The sequence below is a fragment of the Hypanus sabinus genome, chromosome X1, assembly GCF_030144855.1.
Source record: "Hypanus sabinus isolate sHypSab1 chromosome X1, sHypSab1.hap1, whole genome shotgun sequence".
Classification (NCBI taxonomy): Eukaryota; Metazoa; Chordata; class Chondrichthyes; order Myliobatiformes; family Dasyatidae; genus Hypanus; species Hypanus sabinus.
The window spans coordinates 6991785-7007646 of NC_082738.1; the positions used below are offsets into that span (position 1 = coordinate 6991785).

Genomic DNA, 15862 nt, shown 5'->3' on the forward strand with positions numbered 1-15862 from the left:
GGTGAACAGCTTTAAGTTCCTCGGCGTCACAGTGCCTCTTTCATCTCAGACGGTTGAGGAAGTTTGGTATGGGATCCCAGATCCTGAGAACTTTCTACAGGAGCACAATTGAGAGCACCCTGACAGGCTGCATCACTGCCTGGTATAGGAACTGTACTTCCCTCATTCGCAGGACTCTAGAGAGTGGTGTGGACAGCCCAGCACATCTGTAGTTGTGAACTTCCCATGATTCAGGACATTTATAAAGACAGGTGTGAGAAAAGGGCCCGGAGGATCATTGGGGACCCACGTCACCCCAACTACGAACGGTTTCAGCTGCTACCATCTGGGAAATAGTACTGCAGCATAAAGCCAGGACCAACAGGCTCCGGGACAGCTTCTTCCACCAGGCCATCAGACTGATTAACTCATGCTGTCACAACTTTATCTCCGTTATATTGACTATCCTGTTGTACATACTATTTATTATAGATTACTATATATTACACATTTAGCCAGAGACGTAATAAAGATTTTTACTCATTTCAATTATATATGCCTCATAATTTTGTATACCACTAAGATCTCCATTCTCCTGGACAACAGTGAATAAAGTCCTTACCTATCCTTGTAACTCAGATCCTCAAGTCCTAGCAACGTCAGTATAAAATTTCTCCGTACTCTTTCAAGCTTATTAATGCCTTTCCTGTATGTAGGTGACCGGAAGAGCACATAATCGAAATTGGGCATCACCAGTGTCGTGTATGACTTCAACATAACATCCAAATCCTGTACTTAATGCCCTCCTTATACCTATGGTATACATTGTTCTTTAGATTGTTACATTCATGTTTATGTAATTTGTACATCAAAAATCCTTTTTAATTTGAGGTGTGTAACACACTCTAGGTATGACAAACCGACCAGACTTGATTGATGAGGCTCTGCTACGACCTGGACGTTTGGAAGTCAAAATGGAGATTGGTAAGCTTGACTGAAGGCTAACTTGTCATCTTTTGTAGAAGTTGTGTTATAATCAATTTGGAGACAACACTGGTTTCACCCTGTCCCAGACATGGTGCTTAATTTATGTTTGAAAGCTGTTAGATTTTTTGATTGTAATTGGTTCACTGTGTGGATGCAAGAGCATTGTTTCAACTTGCATTGCTTTCACCTCAGTGTGCACTGTGGGATACCTATGTACCAAGGCATGATTCTTGGTTTTGTGCTTTACACTGGTAGTAAAGCCTGGCAAAAGCTCCAACCTTTTGTTTATTTATTTATTTTGGGTGTGGGGGAGGAAATGCAGGGCTGTGCATTGTGAGGCATCTGTAAGATGGTTATGGTGTCCAGCTCCTGAAATGGAGCAGAGAGCTGTGTATCTCTCTATTCTGGACTTCAGATAGCTGAGTTGCTTGTACTTCCCCTTGTGCCATCTTTGCTTGTTTTGTTGCCAAGATTCAATGAGTGACCTTTCAGCATTTCACTGATTTTGATTAGTACAGTGCTGTTATTTTAATAATTTGATAAAACGTGTTCTAAATAGTTTGTCAGTTAACAAAAGATTACTTTCTTTTAAAGTTTTTTTTCCAGCTAGTCTTTCATTTCATTTATCTTTGCAACACTGCACTACCTCAATAGGCTGGCCAAGCAAAATCGTTTTCTGGCAAAGTATAATTTTGCACTGTTTTAGTTAGATGAAGATAGCTAGGCTGTAAAGGTCACATTTTCAAATGTTGCTGGTAAAACTATAACAATATTTCCATGGTTCACATCTTTCCCTTTATTCTTCTCCCTGTCTCACCAAAGTTAATTCATCAAGAAGGAAGAAATGTCTGAGGGATGTGGCAGAGAAGGATATGAAATCATTCCATTGCATACTGAAGATTGTGACATTATTTGTAGAAGCGACTAGCACCACACACACCTAGAAGTAATAATCTAGCTGTTGGAAAACAAAAAAATTGAAAATTGTGTGAATATTTGGGTCAGGTTGCATCAATCAAAGAAAATTAGTACTGGCGGTCAATGATTAGGAAACTGCTGAAGTAATTAAAGCAAAATAATGATATAATTCAAAAGGGACACTTCATTGACTTTTAAATTTGTATGACAAATGCATATCCAGTTTAATGAACAGAAATGTCTTTTGAGCTAGCAGGCTGTGGATTTTGTAAGTACAGAATTGCTGGCATTTGTTGTGAAATTTGTTGTTTTGCAGCAGCAGTGCATCATAATACAAAATGTACTTTGTATTGAAAGGACAGGCAGGAAGGCATAGGCGGTGGTGTGGCTCTGTTGGTCAGGGATGGAATTGAATCTTTAGAAAGAGGTGATATAGGGTCAGAGAATGTTGAATCTTTATGGATGGAATTAAGAAATTGCAAGGTTTTAAAAAAAAATTACGGTAATCATATATAGACCCCCAAATAGTAGCCAAGATGTGGGGTTGAGATTGCAAAGGGAACTGGAAAAGGAGTGTAATGATGGCAAGGTCACAGTTATGATGGGGGAATTCAATATGTAAGGGGATTAGGAAAATCAGGTTGGTGTCAGATTGCAAGAGGGGGTATTTGTTGAATGCCTGTGAGATGGCTTTTTTTTAGCAGCTTGTGCTTGAGCTTTTAAGGGAAAGTCTATCTTAGATTAGCTGTTGTGTAATAATCCAGATCCTATTAGGGTGCTTACAGTAAAGGAACCCTTAGGAGGTAGGAGGGAGAAGCACAAGTCACATACATCAGTATCGTAATGGAATAAAGGGAATTACAGAGGCATGAGAGTGGAGCTTGCCCAGATGGATTGGAGGAGGATATCTGGAGGGATGATGACAGAGCAGAGATAGCTGAAGTTTCTGGGAATACTTCATAAGGTGCAAGATAGATGTGTCCCACAAAAGTTGTTCACAAGGGAAGTTGAGGACTGCATAAAAGCCAAGGAAAGAGCATAGAAGGTAGCAAAGGTGAGTGGGAAATTGAATGATTGGGAAGCTTTTAAAATCCAACAGAAGTCAACTAAAAAAGCTTGAAGAGGGGAAAAGATGATTTGTGAGTGCAAACTCACCAGTAATATAAAGCAGGATAGCAAAAGATTTTCAGGTATATAAAGAGTAAAAGGGAGGTGTGAGTTGATATTGGACCACTGGAAAATTATGCTGATGAGGTAGTAATGGGGGACAAAGAAATGCAGAAGAACTTAATGGGTACTTAATGCATCAGTCTTCACTAGGGAAGACACTACCAGTGTGCCAGAGGCCCGTGAGTGCCATTGCTATTACAAAGGAAAAAGTGCTAGGCAAACTGAAAGGTCTTAAGGTGAATAAATCTACTTCCGGGGCGCCTAGGCGCAACTCGAGTAGCAGCGGTACTCTCAATGGATGCGATTAAGTATTCCCGTCAGTACGGTCAACAAAGATGTCTTAATGGGTTTAAACAAACTATCGCTGCTTAAAACCAACGAAAGCAACACAGTCTGTGGTCGGAAGTGCCCACGGAGGACACCTTGGAGGAGGCGCGGGCGTAGATGAGGATTACAAGTGCGTTTAAGGAAATGGGGTTTTAAACTCCCTATACTGACTACCTTGCTGGCAAACGTGCAGTCTCTGGTGAATACAATCGATGATCTCAAAGCCAGGGTGCTGAATCAGAGGGACATTAGGACTTTGTTTCCTTTGTTTCACAGAATCCCAGTTAACCCCTTCCATACCGGATGCAGTGATTCAGATCAACGGGTTTACTATACACCGTCAGGATCGATCTATAGAGTCTCTCAAAAGCAGAGGTGGAGGAGTATTCCTCATGATCAACTCTTCTTGCTGCACAAATATATCAGTGCTGTCCCAATTCTGCTCACCAGACCCAAGATATTTTAGCAGTAAAGTGCTGTCCTTTTTGCCTACCACGGGAGTTCTTGGGGGGGTCAGTTTGGTAACAGTATACATTCCACCTCAGGCCAATGTCAAATAGGCTTTAGATGATCTGAGTAATAGGATCACGAAGCAACTACCATCAACGGATCACTTGCAATACCAGAGGAAACAGCACACTGGATCATTGCTACACCACCAAGAATGCCTACTGTACTATTCTATGCCCTCACTTCGGGAAGTCTGATCACCTGGCTGTACTTCTAATCCCCGAGCATAGACAGAGACTGAAGACTGCAGCACCAATAGTGAGGGCCAAGAAGGTTTGGACAAGGGAAGCACAGGAGCGCCTCCAGGACTATATTCAGGGATTCATCTTCGGACCTGGATGAGTATGCTGCAGTTGCTACCGACTTCATTAAAACCTGTGTGGATAAGTGTGGGCTTACAAAGACTTGCTGTACATTCCCAAACCAAAAGCCATGGATGAACCAGGAGGTACATCGTCTGCTGAAGTCTAGATCTGTGGCTTTCAACTCTGGTAACCCAGGCCTGTACCAAAAAATCAGGTATGATTTGCGGAGGGCTATTTCAGGGGCGAAGAGACAATTTCAAATGAGGTTGGAGGCAATATCAGATGCATGGCAGCTCTGACAGGGTCTTCAAGACATTACTTTCTACAAAGCGAAACCCAATCATATGAAAGGCAGCGATGCTTCACTACCAGATGAACTCAACGCCTTCTATGCACGCTTTGAAAGGGAGAACACAACTACAGCTGTGAAGATTTCTGCTGTATCTGATGACCCTGTGATGTCCGTCTCAGAGGCCAACGTTAGACTGTCTTTAAATAGAGTGAACCCTCACAAGGCAGAAGATTCCAATGGAGTACCTGGTAAGGCTCTGAAAACCTGTGCCAACCAAATAGCGGAGTATTCAATGACATTTTCAACCTCTCACTGCTATGGGTGGAAGCTCCCACTTGCTTCAAAAAGGCAACAATTATACCAGTGCCTAAGAAAAATAATGTGGGCTGCCTTGATGACTGTCGCCTAGTAGCAGTCACATCGATGGTGATGAAATGCTTTGAGAGGTTCAGTCATGACTGGACTGAACACCTGCCTCAGCAAGGACCTGGACCCACTGCAATTTGCCTATCGCCACAATAGGTCAATGGTAGATGCAATCTCAATGACTTGCCACACGGCTTTAGACCACCTGGACAACTCAAACACCTACGTCAGGATGCTGTTCATTGACTATAGCGCAGCATTTAATACCATAATTTCTACAATAGCGATTGGGAAGTTGTAGAACCTGGGCCTCTGTACCTCCCTCTGCAATTGGATCCTCGGCTTCCTAACCAGAAGACCACGGTCTGTGCAGATTGGCGATAACATATCCGTCTCGCTGATAATCAACACTGGCGCACCTCAGGGGTGTGTGCTTAGCCCACTGCTCTACTCTCTGTACACACGTGACTGTGTGGCTAGGCATAGCTCAAACACCATCTATAAATTTGCTGATGATACAACCATTGTTGGTAGAATCTGAGGTGGTGACGAGAGGGCGTTCAGGAGTGAGATATGTTAACTAGTGGAGTGGCGCTGCAGCAACAACCTGGCACTCAAAGTCAGTAAGACGATGGAGTTGATTGTGGCCTTCGGGAAGGGTAAGACGAAGGAACACATACCAATCCTCAAAGAGGGGTCATAAGTGGAGAGAGTGAGCAGCTTCAAGTTCCTGGGGGTCAGGATCTCTGAGGATCTAACCTGGTCCCAACACATCGATGTAGTTATAATGAAGGCAAGACAGTGGCTTTCCTTTATTAGGAGTTTGAAGAGATTTGGCATGTCAACAAATGCACTCAGAAACGTCTATAGTTGTACCATGGAGGACATCCTGAAAGGCTGCATCACTGACTGGTACGGAGAGGCTACTGCACAGGACTGAAAGAAGCTGCAGAAGGTTGTAAATCTACTCAGCTCTATCTTGGGTACTAGCCATCTTTAGGGAGCCGTGTCTCAGAAAGGCAACGTCCATTATTAAGGACCTCCAGCACCCAGGACATGCCCTTTTCTCACTGTTATCATCAGGTAGGAGATACAGAAGCCTGAAGGCACCCACTCAGTGATTCAGAAACAGCTTCATCCCCTCTGCTATTCAATTTATGAATCTACATTGAACCCATGAACACTACCTCACTTTTTTAATATGCAGTATTTGTTTTTGCATGTTTTTAACCTATTCAATATACATTATTGATTTATTATTGTGTTTTACTTTATTATTTTTTTCTCTAGATTATGTATTGCATTGAACTGCTGCTCTAAGTTAACAAATTTCATGTCACACTCCGGTGATAATAAATCCCAGAGTCCTGAGAGAGGTTGCTGAAGTGCTAGCAGATGCATTGGTCATGATCTTTCAAGAACCACTTGACTTTGGCATGGTCCCAGAGGACTGGAAAATTGCAAATGTCACTCCACTCTTTAAGAGGAAGGCAAATGAAAGGAAATTATAGGCCAGTTAGCCTAACCTCAGTGGTTGGGAAAGTGTTGGAGTCTACAAAGGTACATTTAATGTCAGAGAAATGTATACAATATACATCCTGAAATACTACTTCTTCACAACCATCCATGAAAACAGAGGAGTGCCCCAAAGTATGACTGACAGTTAAATGTTAGAACCCCCGAAGCCCCCACCCAGCTCCTCCCCCTCCTGCGTGTAAGCAAGCGGCAGTAAGCAATGATTCCCCCCTCTCCCCACCGGCAAAAAAATAGCATCAACACCCACCACTGAGCACTCAAGCAACAGCAAAGACACAGACTTGCCGTACTCCAAAGACTACATGTTCACCCAGTATTTGACATACCACAGGCTCTCTCTCACTCCCTAATAAGGGAAAAAGAGATGTCTCCTTTTCACAGCGATAGGGGAGACATAACAAATAGTTCACTGGTTTACAATGTTGAAAGTCTGTTGCGTTGCTTTTTCTGTGTTCTGTGCCCAAAGATCTCAGGTCTGTGGGCACGCAACCAATGACACACCAGTCTGTCAGGACACCGACCTTCGATCCGCCTGTCTCCAGAACCCATTCCCGCAAAGAACCAAACTCAGCATGCAACTCCAGGTCAGGGTCTTCAAAAGAACTCTGAAAGAGAAAAAAATAGATATTAAAGATGGAAATACAGCTGTTTCCGAAGATGCAAGCAGAGGAGTTGCTGTATAGCGCCATTTTGACTAAGCTTCACCCTTTGAATTAAGGATGAGGTTTTGTGGTACTTGGAGATTAATGATAAAATAAGTCAATGCCAACATGCTTTCTGTCAAGGGAAATCTTGCCTGACAAATCTGTTAGAGTACTTCGAGGAAACAACAAGCAGGGTGGACAAAGGAGAGGATTTTTCACTTCGATTTTCAGAAGGCATTTGATAAGGTGCCACACATGAGGCTGCTTAACAAGATAAATCCTATGGCGTTACAGGAAAGATACAGGCATAGATAGAGGAATGGCTGACAGACAGGAGGCAGCGAGTGGGAATAAAGGGTGCCTTTTCTGGTTGGCTGCCAGTAACAAGTGGTGTTCCTCAAGGTTCAGTATTGGGACCGCTACTTTTCACATTGCTTGTAAATGATTTGGACAATGGAATTGATGGCTTTGTGGCAAAGTTTGCAGATGATATAAAGATAGATGGAGGGGTAAGTAGTGTTGAGGAAGCAATGTGATTGCAGCAGGACCTAGACAAATTGGAAGAATTGGCACAGAAGTGGCAGATGGGATGCAGTGCTAGGAATTGTATGATAATGTATTTTGGTAAAAGGAACAACAGTCCAGACTGTTATCTAAATGGAGAGAAGGTTCAAACATCAGAAATGCAGTCTGACTTGGGCACCCTCGTGCAAGACTCTCAGAAGGTTAATTTACAGGTTGGTCTTTGGTTAAAAAAAGGCAAATGCAATGTTGGCATTCATTTGATAAAATATAAAAGCAAGGAGATAATGCGGGGGCTTTGTAAGACACTAGTCGGGCCACACTTGGAGCTTTTGACCCCATATGTCAGAAAGGATGTATTGTCATTGGAGAGTGTCCAGAGGAGGTTCAAGAGGATGATTCCGGGAATGAAGGGGTTACCATATGAGGAGTGTTTGGCAGCTTTGGCCCTGTAGTCACTAGAATTTAGAAGAAAGTGGAGGGAGGGGTGGGATCTCAAATTTACAATTTTCTGCAGCATTTTCCGATCCTTTACAGTAGCCACTCCATACTAAGTGGCAATGCAGCCAGTTTATTTATTTTATTTATTGAGATACAGCACAGAGCACTTTGAGCTGCGCTGCCCAGCAATCCCCCAATTGATTTGTTTTTAAACCCTACCTTCATCACGGGCCAGTTTACAATAGCCTATTATGCGATGGGTGTTTGGACTGTAGGGAACCCACGTGCACATGGGAATGAACGTATAAACTGCTTATTTGCCCATCCTGTTGGGTGCAGTCTTTCTTTGATTCTATTGTTTCCTTGTATTTACTGTGAATGCGCATAAGACAATGTATCTCAGGATTGTATGTAGTGACACATGTACTTTGATAATAAATTTACCTTGAACTTTGAATAATTGATCTTCAGCACCCAGCGTCTATTCCATGAAGTCCTGGGGCTTGATGTCTAGAAGCTCCACTTTGGAATCCTTTGACAGCTTTTATTAACTCATTCACAATGGACAATTATAAAATCATTTTTGATAGAGACATTTAAAAAGTTATTTTGAGATGCATATTATTTTACTTTAAAAGCTAGCTTTGAAAGTAAAATAGTGTCAAATTATTGAAATCATTAAATACAGTCAGATTCACTGTATTTTGCCATATAAAGGAGCTTGGTCTCTGAGTGGTGAACAACTAAACCATCAACTAGCATGATAAAGTTCAACATAAATTTATCTTAGTTACATGCATTTTACCATATGCTTAGATTAATTTTCAGAATCAGGTTTATTATCTCTGACATGAGGTGAAATTTGTTAACTTAGCAGCACTTCAATGCAATACATAATATAGAAGAAAAAAATAAAATAAATAAGTAAATCAATTACAGTATATGCATAGTGAATAGATTAAAAATCATGCAAAAACACAAATACTGTATGTTTTTTTTTAAAAAGTGCGGTATAGTGTCCAGGGTTCAATGTCCATTTAGGAATTTGGATGGCAGAGGGGAAGAAGCTGTTCCTGAATAACTGAGTGTGTGCCTTAAGGCTTCTACCTGATGGTAACAGTGAGAAAAGGGCATGCCCTGGGTACTGGAGGTCCTTAATAATGGAGAGACACCGCTCCCTGAAGATATCCTGGGTATTTTGTTGATCACTACCCAAGATGGAGCTGACTAAATTTACAACTTTCTGCAGCTTCTTTCAGTCCTGTACGCAGTAGCCCTTCCATACCAGTGATACAGCCTGTCAGAACGCTCTCCACAGTACACCTATAGAAGTTTTGAGTGTACTTGTTGACCTACTAAATTCCTTCAAACTCCTAATGAAATATAGATGCTGTCTTACCTTTATAACTACATCGATGTGTTGGGACCAGGTTAGATCCTCAGAGATGTTGACACCCAGGAACTTGAAGCTACTCACTCTCTCTACTTCTGATCCCTCTGAGGATTGGTATGTGTTTCTTCGTCTTGCCCTTCCTGAAGTTCACAATCAGCTCTTTCATCTTCCTGATGTTGAGTGCCAGGTTGTAGTTGTGACACCACTCCACTAGTTGGCATATCTCACTCCTGAGATTCTACCAACAATGGTTGTATCGTCAGCAAATTTATAGATAGTATTTGAGCTATGCTTAGCCACGCAGTCATGTGCATGTAGAGAGTAGAGCAGTGGGCTGAACATACACCCCTGAAATGCACCAGTGTGGATCATCAATCCACACAGATTGTGGTCTTCCTGTTAGGAAGTTGAGGGTCTAATTGCAAAGGGAGGTACAGAGACTCCGGTTCTACAACTTCTCAATCAGGATTGTGGGAATGATGGTATTAAATTCTGAGCTATAGTCGATGAACAGCATCCTGACATGTGTTTGAGTTGGCGAGGTGGTCTAAAGCCGTGTGATTATCCATTGAGATTGCATCTGTCATTGACCTATTGTGGCGATGGGTCCAGGTCCTTGCTGAGGCAAGAGTTCAGTCTAGTCATGACCAAACCTCTCAAAGCATTTGTGGGAAAATTTTATGGGCCTTAACAGGATTTTTTTTTGCCATAAAACTATACATAAACAAAGCTGACAAACAACCATTGTGCAAAAGAAGACAAACCAACTGTGGAAATAAAAATAATACTGAGAACATGAGTTGTAAATGATCCTTGAAAATGCATTTGTAGATTCAGTTTGGAGTAGTGATGAATGAAGTTATCCACTCTGGTTCAGGAGGCTGATGGTTGAACTGTTCCTGAACATGATGGTTTAGAACCCAAGGCATCTCTACCTCCCTCCTAATGGTAGTAGCAAGACGAGGGCAGGGCTTGGGTGGTGGGTTTCCTTGGATGCTGTATTCTTGTAGCAGCACTCCATGTAAATATAGTCAATGATGGGGAGGGCTTTGCCTATAGACATGCTGTATTCACCACTTCCTATAATTTTTTTCATTCTTGGGCATTGGTGTTTCTGTTACAGGCCGTGATGCATCCAGTTAGGATATTCTTCACTGTGCATCTATAGAAGCTTGTCAAAGATTTTGTTGGCATGTCGAATCTATGCAAGTTTCTAAGAAAGTAGAGGCACTGTTATGGCACTTCAACTTTAAACCTGGGCAACAAGGCCAGCTGTTTCCGAAGTGCCAACCACTGTTGTTGCTGAGGCAATAGGAATAGTTCTGAGGAAGGGTCTTTGGCCTGGAACCTGAACTCTTTTCACAGATGCTGCATTTCTAGGATCTTCTACTTGAATAAGAGAAAACCTGCAGATGCTGGAAATCCGAGCAACACACACAAAATGCTGGAGAAACTCAGCAGGCCAGGCAGCATCTATGGGGGGAAAAAAAAGTAGATGACTTTTCAACTTGAAGTGCAGATTTCTAGTCTCTGCAGCTTTTTTGATTTTTTTTTAAGAGATGCTTCTAGACTTATCATCTCCAGTATGGATCCCAGTGCAATTAGACTATCTCAACCTTGGTTTGATTTACCTTTTCCTCAAAAGTTGTTAAATTCCTATGATTCTGCATTACTGCTTGGCCTATTTTCCTAATGAAGGATTTGCAGGCATAGAACACTCTGTCCCACATGATGAACCCTTGTTCCAGCATGAAGTATTCCAAATTTACTTTCAGAAAAAGACAATGTTTTCACAAGTGCAGGAAATGTCAGCTGATTTCAGTAGTTCAGTACCTGAAATAGTGAATTTTTGAAGCTTGTTTATTCATCTTAATATTAAGTTCTTTGCCTGACACACATTGCTTTATCATTAAAGAACTGACGAAATATACGTTGAGATCATTATAATCAATGCAGAACTTGGAGCTTAAGAATTTAAAAGGGCCAATAAACCAATTCTTGTGGCTGTGTCCTCAAACTTCTGCTCCTCTCTTTAGAGTATTACAGTAGTTGTTAAACTTATTTTATTTTTAAAATTTTTAAGTAAGAGGTTCCATTGGTAGAATTTATAATTTATTTGTACTACACAAAGATAACGTGTCTCTAAAGATTAAACAAGATTGGGAGAGAGCTTAATATGACCTTTGTTAATGAAGATTGGTTGCAAGTTCTGAAAATGGTCAATTCTTCTTTGACAATTACTGTTCGATAATAGTGCCAATTACTGTTTAATTCAAATTAAAATTGTTCACCGTTATTATTTAACAAAGGACAGACTATCCAAAATGTTTCCTAACATAGACAATTATTGCGATAGGTGTAAAACTGAAATAGCCACTTTGTCACATGTTCTAATCATGTTCTTCATTAAAACCTTTTTGGAAATCTTTATTTTCTACAATTTCTAAAGCTCTGAAAATTAATTTACAACCTAATACATTGACTGTTCTACTTGGAAAAGTTCCGCATCATATTCAGGGTATTTCATCTTCAGACCAACATGAAATTGCATTTGTTACATTGCTGGCAAGAAGGGCTATTTTATTGAATTGGAAAGATACCTCTGTCCCTACATTAATTCAATGGTTTTCTCAAGTAATGTTATGTCTTAGTTTGGAAAAAATTAGAAGTAGTTAAACTCTTAAATATACTGATTCTTATTCATTATCAAAATATTCCTGAGAGCCCAGATACACACAACAAGGTTGTGTTTATAGCATGGAGCCAAGTTCAGACCCAGCCTATACTTACGGATGCTGATGTCCTGTCCTGGGTTTACAGCCTCAGTCAGGGTGCCTCCTAGAGGAAAGTTCAGGTTGATTGGGAGGTGTTACTGGTGAATTGCACACTATTTGGAAATCCTATAGGTAAAACAATGCAGATCAGACAGCATCTGCGGAGAGAGAAGTTGAGTTAATATATTGGGTTGACTCTATACTGAGAAGTCATTGACCAAAAGCATTAATTCTGCTTCACTTTAGTGTTCAGATTTCATTTCAGCTTTCAAGAATCTGAATTTTCTGACATGCAGTTGCATTAGCTAATCCCTTTGAAATAGAATAAATTCAATATGCCATCTCATTGCTTAATGATAAACTACAAAGCAGTGGTTCCCAACATTTTTTTTATGCTACAGACCCCAATCATTAACAAAGGGATCTGTGGATCCCAGGTTGGGAGCCCTTGCTTTAAAGGGTTTTTTTTCCACAGGAATAGAGGAACTTCAATTTTCTCCATGCTTTGGTTTTAAGCCATCATTGGGTGTGAAAGGTCATGAATCTGAAACACTTACCAATTTTTCTGTCTAACGATCCTTTCTAATGTATTGAGTGTTACCAATCTTATTTTCTTTGTAATGTTAGTTGATTTTCCTTGTTGAAAATCAGTCTATAAGTAATGTTACTCCAGTGATATTGTAGTTGTTACATTTTCATTTGTAAATCTGGCCATGTGATTTAGAATTACAATCCACAAATATTTTGAAAGTCAGGAATAAAGTGTTTATCTTGGCAGCCTTTAGTTACTAGTACTGTAACAAGTCCACTGGGTTGTAACCTTAATGTAGACATATTACTAATGTAGACTGCATAGTATAGCTGTTAAAGCAACAAAAACTGTTTATTACTTTGGAGGTGAGGGGAAAAAATCAAGGGGAAAAGGCTGTCCATGCAGGGACTTAAACTTCTTCATTGCTAAGACTTGAATGTTCAGCTGCAACAAGGTTTCAGTATTTAAAATATGTAGTTACTTTTTATCATTTCCCTTACTTTCATTCGCTTCCCTTTTTCAGGTTTACCAGATGAGAAAGGCAGAGTGCAAATTTTGAATATTCACACAGCAAGAATGCGAGAGCACAACCTGCTGAGTAATGATGTTAATATTGTGGAGCTTGCTCAAGAAACTAAGAATTTCAGTGGTGCTGAATTGGAAGGTCTAGTACGAGCTGCTCAGTCAACTGCAATGAATCGACACATTAAGGTATGCAATAGTGCAAGTCACTCTTAATAAGTTGCTTGTAAGGCTGCACTGGAGTATTGCACACAGTTTTGATCACCCTGTTACAGAAAGGATATTGTCAAGTTGGAGAGGGTGTAGAAGAGGTTTATAAGGATGCTGCCTGGACTGGAAAGCCTGAGTTTTCGGGAGAGGTTGGCCAAATTGGATCTTTATTCCTCGGAGCATAAGAGAAAGAGGGGTGATCATTCTCATAGAAGTTTATTAAATCATGAGGGGTACCTATAAGGTCATTACCTTTGCCTCAGGGTTGGGGGAGTCCAAAACTTGAGGGTGCAGATGCAAGATGTGCAGCAAGAGGGTTAAGACCATCTAAGAGGTAACTTTTTGTTTGTCACTAAGGGCAGTGAGTACCTGGAATGAGCTGCCAGAGGAAGTGGTTGAGGTGGGTAGAATTGCAACATTGAAGAACATTTGGATAGGTCTTGGAAGGTTATGGATTGAACATGGGCAATGCTGTAGTCAGCATGGACCAGTTCGGCTGAAGAGCCTGTTTCCATGCTTTATTAGTCAGTGATTCTATTTTGTAGTAGTTTCTTAAACTGCCATAGGTACGTTAATTAACTGTGCAGCAGAATGGAACATTTTTAACCTTTTGGTTTTGGTTGAGAGATTTTTATTATCACTCTGGGCAGAAAATGAACATTTTTGTTGACTTAGAATGTAGCTAAGCAGTTAAGTATGGTTCTTTAACATTTTTAGTTGTGGCAAAACAACTGGTCATTAATTAATGGGTGTGTTTCTAGTATTCTATTTCTTATTTCACTGGTTATCTATGTAAAATACTTATATATTCGATTATTAACAAGCAAATAGTTCTTGGTTCTCTGTGGATAGTTACTGTTTACTGTGTTCTTAAAGCAAATTGCATTTTTGACATTCAGATATATCGCCATCTAAAGAATTGTACTGTTGCTTAAAAATGCTGAATTCTGTGACTTGGTCTTTAGTTGTATTATTTTCATCATTATCGTTGAAAGCCAAAATACTAAACCTTTTGTTTTTGAACAAACCTTTCTGGTGCTGGTGTCAGAAGATTGCCTAGTAGGGTAATGAATATCCTGACTTATGGAAATCTGACCTTAAGACAATCTCACATGCACTTTTAAAACATTTTTCAAGCTAGTTACAATGCTTCAAGATAACATTAAGACTGGCTGCAATATACACTGTGGCCACTTTGTTAGTTACCCCTGCACTCCTCGTTAATGCAAATATCTAATCAGGCAATCATGGCAGCAACTCAGTGTGGAAAAGTATCCAGACATGGTCAAGAGGTTCAGTTGCTGTACAGACCAAACATCAGAATGGGGAAGAAATGTGATCTAAGTGACTTTGACCATGGAATGATTGTTGATGCCAGATGGGGTGGTTTAAATATCTGAGAAATAGCTGATCTCCTGGGATTTCCACACACAAGTCTCTGGAGTTTACAGAGAATAATGAGGGAAAAACAAAAAAAATCCAGTGAATGGCAGTGTTGTGGGCAAAAACACCTTGTTAATGAGAGAGATCAGAGGAGAATGACCAGACTGGCTCAAGATGACAGTTGCTTAAATTACCATGCGTTACAACTGTGGTGTGCAGACAAGCATCTCTAAGTGCACAACACATTGAACCTTGAAGTGGATGGGCTACAGCAAGCATACAGTGGCCACTTTATTAGATACAGGAGGTACGTAATAAAGTGGCCATTGAGTGTATATTCTATTAATTTGTTTTGGTTAGTGTAAGGCTGAACATTTGATGCAATAAAAGAATTACAGAATGTGTACATAGAGCAATACAATATGGATTACTATTTTTAAAAAAATGCCAACTTCTGAATTGCAGAGAAATAAGCTTATGGACTCAAGAATTGATTCCTTTGTCTGTACTTGCTTTGTACCATGGTCAGCTTCCATGATGAGTAGACCCTCTGTTGCCTGGGCAGTAGGACCTTTTCTGCCAGCATGATTTATTTGATGTTGTAGCTAGCAATAAAAGCAGGCAGCCTCTCGAGACAAACTCAGGCTGACATGAAGGATGAAGCATTCCATGGCCTCAGTTCCCACTGCTGCTTTCTCCCTATCATCCCTTTCCCCCTCCCCTTTCTGCCTTCTGCAATACACTGTGGTATCCTATTATTTCTCCTCCCTGTACAACACAAAACTGCAAACCTCAAATCTCTAAAATTCTTGGGTCATGCATCCTAACAGGCAAAGTAAGCATCCAAATCTTGGGATATTGAAGAGACAATAAATTTGGAATAGTGAACCCAAGATAGGATCTTAAACTTGATCACAAAAAAATAAATCTCAGGGTTGTATATGGTGACATACGTGTACTTTGATAATAAATTTACATTGAAGTTTGAACTTGAATTTGTGCTGGCTGTCCAACTTTGTTACACTGTATGTGGATTTAGTGTTGCAGTTTT

The 15862-nt window shown here is 40.5% G+C and overlaps 1 protein-coding gene across 1 annotated transcript in view; it reads left to right on the forward strand.

The window, feature by feature from the left end:
* Positions 1 to 15862, forward strand: part of LOC132384552 (vesicle-fusing ATPase) — a 277249-nt gene that overhangs the window by 130648 nt on the left and 130739 nt on the right. Inside the window, exons 11-12 of the mRNA XM_059955720.1 lie at positions 889 to 963; positions 13220 to 13407. Coding sequence (XP_059811703.1) covers positions 889 to 963; positions 13220 to 13407 — 263 coding nt within the window. The remainder of the gene's footprint in view (positions 1 to 888; positions 964 to 13219; positions 13408 to 15862) is intronic.